Here is a 7,271-nt window from a genome sequence, read left to right as displayed (position 1 = left end):
TTAAGTGGATATTGCGCTATAAAGCTCAATTTTAAATATTAAAAAGACCAAAATCGTGAATCTCGGACCTGAACCCTTGGAAACTAAAAGAGCCCAGGAACCCGACATTCAATGGGTTAACCAAATCAAAATCCTCAGAATAATGTACTGCTAAAGAACCAATACACCGAAACACATCAGGAGAGGAATTATACAAAACATAGACAGGAAACTACATTCATACACATACATTAAGGCCAACTTATTCGATAGAACCAGGATAGTGAACACTAACATCATTTCAAAAATCTTATATTACATAACTTCAAAATCTTCAAAACTCCATACACCACGATACGGACATTAGAAAAACACATAGACACATTCGTATTACGAGACGGAAAACCCATTCCACATGAAATACTAACACTCCCCACAGAATAGGGCAGCACAGGACTTAAATGTAGTAAAAGAACTTTGGATCAGATACAATGACTAAATAATACAAGAAATAACATGAAATAAATTCGGGGACATGACTAACAAAATTTAAAAAGATCGACCTCTCACTTCCCCATTTCGGGGGTAGGACCCTCCTCCCCTTTTACAAAGCATGTGCAGGACTGGTTAACAAACACCCAATCAAACAGTAAGCAGATATATAGGACTATTAACACACCAAAAAAACCACTGAGAACAAGACTTAATGCACGCATCAGGACTAACATGAGACAACATGAGAGTGGCCTCAGAAAACCTACACAAACATGACACCTCTAGATACAGTAAGCATGTAACGTACAGATTAATGTTCAACGCCTTACTAACAAACAACACACCCAGATGCGCCTTATGTCGTGTGCCTTGTCCAACACAAAATGTACACATTTTCAAACACTGCAATAAAACAAAAACACTGATTAGATCCACAATCGACACCGAAAACAATACTACAACCCATACATGCAGAACTAGCTGTTAGACGCAATATTTTGCAATAGAATTGGCACCTCAGATTAAGTACCATAAAGTGAGGTAACGATGGAGTTATGGGTGGTGTGCAGGTGCATAAGGTCTAACATGCTTCGCAGTTCCCTCTCAGTTGAGCATGCACACACACACACACACACACACACACATAATATATGCCACACAAACGCATGTGTAAAACATTAACTGACACTTAGTGCTATGGGGAGAGCGATGACATCTTGCGTTTCCGTTCAACACAAACAATTCGCAAAAAAATTTAAAAATTCAACGGACTGCAAGGGAATGTCCAGTTTGTTCAAGATTTCCGTGTTGGCCCCCAAAAGTGTTCGAGATTCTGGTGTTGCCAATACAGATGAAATAGAGGGATTAAAACTGGGAGTTGTACCGAGTTTGAGATTTCCGTGCTCGAGTGTATTTCTAAAAATCTCAGACAACTGTCAATCAAACGGCTTGCCAATTATCGTAAACAAAATCAAAATTCCTTGTGGCGCAAATAAGAATCATCTCTCCAGTAGCATGCCTCAGCTGGCCTGATTGAGTCCATCTGGTCTCACATAGACCTAGCAGGGAGATATTACATGTCAGCATTTCTGATGCCACTTGAGGTGCTTTCCCTGCTTCAAACATAGTGCAGACATTCCATGTGGCAATCTTTGTCTTGGTCTTGGGCAGTAAAAGAGGCGTCAACCTTGAAGCTTCTTTGTGGCTTTCACTCCCAGGCATCATACGTCTTCCATGGGAAGACCCTTCCACAACCAAGTTATGTCTTAATGGCTTTGCTCTTATTGCTTTCATAACATGATTGAGTTTATGGGTAGAGTTGTTAGCCCTATTCCAACCTGTTTATACTCTCGGAAAGCTGGTCTTTCCCCTTGACCTGTCCAGCATGGGTGGTAACCCTAACGAGAGCCAAAGTTCTCTTAATATCATTGGGACATGCAAGCCACCCCACTGCATCACCACAATATTAATATTCTTTTTTTTTAATATCGCATGACAGTTGACAATCAGTACATTACCATTTGAGAAATTTAAATAAAATTAGGGATCTACTCAACATCAGTTCCAACAAAAATTTTAATAGATGCTCTTGTGACAAATAATATTGACTATTGCAACTATCTTTTGTCTGGTTTAAACATGAATATAAGAAGGGTTTTACAGATGCCTCAAAATAATACCTTGAGAGTAATTTTCAAATCCAAGAGAAGAGATATCCAATCCAATCCAATTCATATTTTGGAATCCCATCATTGGCTTTGATTTAAAATTAACTTGTCTCATTTTTGTGTCTGCACTGCCAAGCTCCCAACTAAAGAGAGACCTCCTAAATGTCATATACCATCAAGACAACTACAATCTTCCCACTACATTCAATGCAAAATTAAGTAACCAAAACCAAGACAAAATACTCAGATCTAGCACTTTCCTACTTTCCACCACAACAAGAAACTGCAATATTTTCTGGGATTAGGCCAAAAATAAAGACTGAATTTTTCAAGCAATCATTAATTTGAACTTAATATAATTTGCTGACTATAGTTTCATGTTTTATTGTACTTTCTGAAGTTGTTAAAGTGCCTGAAAGTCATTGAATTGGAGCAATATAGAAATGATTTATTATTGTTGTTATCTTTATTGTTATTCATCAAATTTATTTTTATTATGATGATATTATTATCATCATCATCATCATTATTATTAAAATTATTTTATTATTATGATTATTATCTTTAAAATTAAAAATCATTCATAAAATTGAGGTTTGAATTTAAAGACCTATTTTGGTTTTAAAAAATGAATCCTCTGAAAAAGAGAAAAGATAACTGAATGATAAATGCTAAATCATCATCTTCACACAACACCCACCTTTAAATTTTCAAAGAAAACTTTGGCTTCATTTAAGCCCCCTTTGATGTAGAATACACACATGCCAGAGTATCCAATCATCTGGCGTTTGCCTAATTCGTATTGAGGGTGAGATGGAAGACCTGATATTTGTTGAGAATAAAAGCATGAATTAATCCACCTTTCCAAGTTACATGATCAATAAACCTATTTTTATAATAAAAACCTGCACAACAGCGCATGTGACCCATTGCCTCAAAACGATATTATATTGGGTTGAATTTGACACCAAACATTGACTTTCAGAAATTGACTTTCTAAATTTTGAAAATTTATTTCAATTGAAATACCCCAATTGAGAAGATCAAGGGTCCCAATAGCTCAGTTGGTAGAGCACTCGCTTCAGATGCAAAGGAACTGAGATCAATCCCAGGAGAAATCAAGATTCTATTCTGACCCCCTGTCCAATCAGCAGTGATTGGGTAGATGGGTTAATTAGATATGGCAGAAATACCTTGCGATAGACTAGCATCCTATCCTGATAGCAAGCAATTGCTATAGTCCGTTTCATGCTATAGAAACCGGCTCGAAGGACCTAATGGTTTTGAAGGACTACTTTGAGGAGACCAGTATTGCTCCACAAACTGATTTAGTCTCAAACTTTGAAATTCTCTTTGAATTTCAACTTTTGGAATCTAATTCACCTAAACATGTATCAGATAGAGGCCATGCTGAGAAAACCATACAGATTTTTATATATGCAGAGTTCTTGGCAGTATAACAAAAGAAAGAAAAAAATTAACATCTGAGCTCATCAAAAACTTGGTGATATTGGGTGGTTTCACAGTATGCAAAATATTTATTCATTTAAGCCTGTGAATTTGTACTTAATAAACAATACAACTGATGGAATATCGGAATTACAATTAATCACTTGGAAAGCCATATAATTCATGTAATGGTAAGGCATTTACCAGCTTCTTACTTCTAGAGCAAATTCAATATTTTATGGGGGAAAAAAACAAAAAAAAAACATAATTCAAAACATAAATTCCATGGTCAAGTGCATGTGTAATCAAAGTGAATATTCATATATTAATATCCTAGTGAACCACCTAATTACCAGGGTGAACAACTTTTTCAACAGCAGGGTGATTCTGTAGAAATTTTGCCACAGCAAGGCCATTCTTCATGTGCTCCTTCATCCTCAGATGCAGGGTCTTAAGGCCACGGTTGGCAAGGTAGCAGTCAAAGGGTGATGGGACAGTTCCTAACGCTAAATGAAAGCAATTAAACAGAAAAACAAGTAGATTCAGATCAATACACCAGCAGGAGAAAAAAAAAAATTAAGATTTTCTGTCTGAAAAATCAAAATGTCGCAGGATGAAAATTTCTTATCAAATTTTGATGCAAGTCTTCAATTACATAACATATTACAGGGGAAAATAATCAAATGCGTCATTGCTTAAAATTTTGTTTCTTATCTTGAGAATAAAAAAAAACACCTGAAACTGTGCTTTTAAAGATGTTTTGATGAACATGACCACAGTATTCATTATATAAGTCTAAAAAGTTTATGATTGAGCATATCCTAATTATAACGCCTTACACTACCAATGACTATCCCGCACAAATCTTTGGGCCTCTTTTTCGATCACGAAGTGCCCAAATTCGCGACAAAATATGGGACGAAGCCGTTTCTACATGCTATTTTTAAAAATTAATTACGACGCTGTTTATAATTGAATATGACTGAAAGTTGGCACACAGTTAGAAAAGAGGTCATTTTAGATTATGTCAAGCGACAAAACTCGTACGATTACCAGAAGACCGTAAAAAATAGATTTTTACTCTTTGGAGTACAATATTTCTAAAACTACAAAGAGGAGAGATTTTGTCGCTCATAAGGTTATATATGCACATTTCTTCTATTTATATTTCAAATTTCATTCGATTATGATAAGTACTTTTCCCGTATTCTCACAAAACATCAACCCAATTTGCATTTCAATGGGTGAAAATATGGAGATCATTTTGCTCCACCATCGCGCGACACGAAAATGATGTGAGCGAGGCAAGGCTGCCAGATGGCCAGACTTTAACCTGACCAAATTCGACTTCAAAAGTGGCTAAATAGAAAATCATATGGCTTTCAATATTAAAACTGGCCCACTTAAAAAAATGAACTAAATTTTAACAAACAGAAAATTGAATAGACTAGGATAAATGTCACAGACAAACATAGATGAATAAAATGTAAAAAAAGAAACAAAATTATATATTTGGCCACACACGTGGCCATCTGGCAACCTTGTTCGCGACGACGGATGACACAAATCCTCGCGCGCTTTTTAAAAATTAAGGTATTGTTTCATTGTTATGTCATAGGGATAGTAGATTAACACATTTCTCTCTCTCTCTCTCTCTCTCTCTCTCTCTCTCTCTCTCTCTCTCTCTCTCTCTCTCTCTCTCTCAAATAAATACTAGAACTAACATAAGCCATGGTCTCACGGGACTGATTGATAATAATTCACCAGGCATTTTTCGTGTCATTTGTATGGGTTGTAGACACAAGATTACAGATCGGAAAAGTTCCAAATGATCAATATTATGTATATTTTAAAACAAATTTATAGTTGACCCTAGCCATACAGCTCTAAAACTATAAAAGTTAGAACTCTTCTGATGTCTTCATCATATTTTCTGATAATTTTGCCATAAAATTGCCAAGTTTTAATATCTAATTCCACGTACGAGGGCTCTTTCATAATTAACCGAAAAATGCCTGTAAAATCCGCGTTTTTTATGCCATCAACAAAATTCTTGCACGTGTTCATACCTTGACTCGTCCTTCATTTCTCTACGTAACAGCCAAGTCTGTCGACACACTTCTGCCAACGCCGCACCATGGAAAAGATACCCTCTCGGAAGAAATTTCCGTCAAGGTTTTGTAGCCATTTCCGCACATGGTCAACAAGCTCTTCATCGACATCAAAGCGCTTTCCTGCCAGCTCACGTTTCAGTGGCCCAAAGAGGTGATAATCAGATGGTGCGAGGTCTGGACTGTGTGGTGGGTGTGGCAAAATCCCCCATCCATATTTCTCTAGCCAACCTTGCGTCACTCGTGCTGTGTGGGGTGTAGCGTTGTCGTGTTGCAAAATGACCCAGTTGGTCAACTGCCCTGGGCGCTTTCTGCGAATGGCCTCCCTAAGCTTGTCAAGAGTTTGGCAGTACCTTGCAGCATTGATTGTTTCTCCAGGTTGTAAGGTTTCGAACAGAATAACACCACGACTGTCCCAGAAAACAGTTCCCATTATTTTCTTTGCTGACCGCATGACTTTGAATTTCTTCGTGACAGGTGAGGATGGATGTTTCCATGTCATCGAATCTTGCTTTGTTTCTGAGGTGCAATGGTGCAACCAAGTCTCATCACCGGTGACTATGCTGTCAAGAAAAGTCACATCTACCCTAGAAAGTCTCCGCCGGCGTTGGCAGTATGCCCGTGAACCCTGCGTGAGCTCTTGCTTCTTCTCAAAAGTTCCCTGCAGATGTCCAATCTTTGTTCTTTATGATTGTCTGTCAATTGCTTAGGAACCCATCTTGCGCTGACTTTTCTGTAGCCAAGTTCATCAAATACAATTCTATGGGCAGAAGTTTCCGAAATTTCAAGACTGCTTGCGATTTCATGAAGTTTCAACCTCCTGTCTTGACGAATAAGCTCATCAACTCGCTTCACATTGTCTTCTGACGTCGCAGTTATCGAACGCCCTCTCCCTTCCCTGTCTGTCAAGTCGGAATGGCCGGCTTCAAACAAATTAACACAGTGATAGACTTGTGTACGGCTTATAACATGCTCACCATATACACTCTGAAGTTATTTATGAATTTCGGTAGGATTCAGACTTTTGGCGTTCAAAAAACGTATGACAGCTCTGATTTCCTCCTTTGACCAAGTTTCAAGGTGGGCCGCCATCTTTAAAATCGTCTAGAAATTCATTAAGCAAAATGATGCACTTCATAATTTCTGGGAATATCCGTAAGGAAATAAGGAATATCATGTCGTTTACAGAATTTAAAAATCTCCACTGGATGCTGAGCAATGGGCATTTTTCGGTTATTTCTGAAAGAGCCCTCGTATTAAGCGAGATACAGGCACAAACCAGAATAAAACGCAGAAAAAGCGTCCCATATTTTCCGTATTTTTTTCTCTTTTCCAAATAAATGACATCTTTGAAACTGCTTAACTTTGTTATATATTAATGGATTTTCAAAATTCAAAAAGAGTTTTACTCAGTGGAGATAGGGCTTTGATTTAAAAGTAGTATTTCCTACATAAATATAAAACAAAAATTTTTATAGTCATTGCTACCTTACACTACTGTAGTTCGGATGCAATATTTCAAAATGTATAAATATGATTCTGGCAAGAGGCACTTTGTAAAACCGTTACA

The 7,271-nt window shown here is 37.2% G+C and overlaps 1 protein-coding gene across 1 annotated transcript; it reads right to left on the bottom strand.

Annotated features, from left to right (window-relative positions):
- Window positions 1–2,826: 2,826 nt before the first annotated feature.
- LOC144974716 (cystathionine gamma-lyase-like) lies at window positions 2,827–4,123 on the bottom strand. Its single transcript, XM_078917933.1, has 2 exons — window positions 3,944–4,123; window positions 2,827–2,963 (listed from the first exon to the last, which is right to left on the bottom strand). Exons 1-2 carry the CDS (start codon window positions 4,023–4,025, stop codon window positions 2,827–2,829), a joined length of 219 nt encoding a protein of 72 aa, XP_078774059.1. The 5' UTR covers window positions 4,026–4,123.
- Window positions 4,124–7,271: the final 3,148 nt, after the last annotated feature.

This window comes from Berghia stephanieae, chromosome 1 (genome assembly GCF_034508935.2).
Source record: "Berghia stephanieae isolate SIO BIC M18660-M18661 chromosome 1, UCSD_Bste_1.3, whole genome shotgun sequence".
Taxonomy (NCBI): Eukaryota; Metazoa; Mollusca; class Gastropoda; order Nudibranchia; family Aeolidiidae; genus Berghia; species Berghia stephanieae.
The sequence above is the reverse complement of the archived record's forward strand: the minus strand, read 5'-3'. Positions and strand labels throughout refer to the sequence as shown.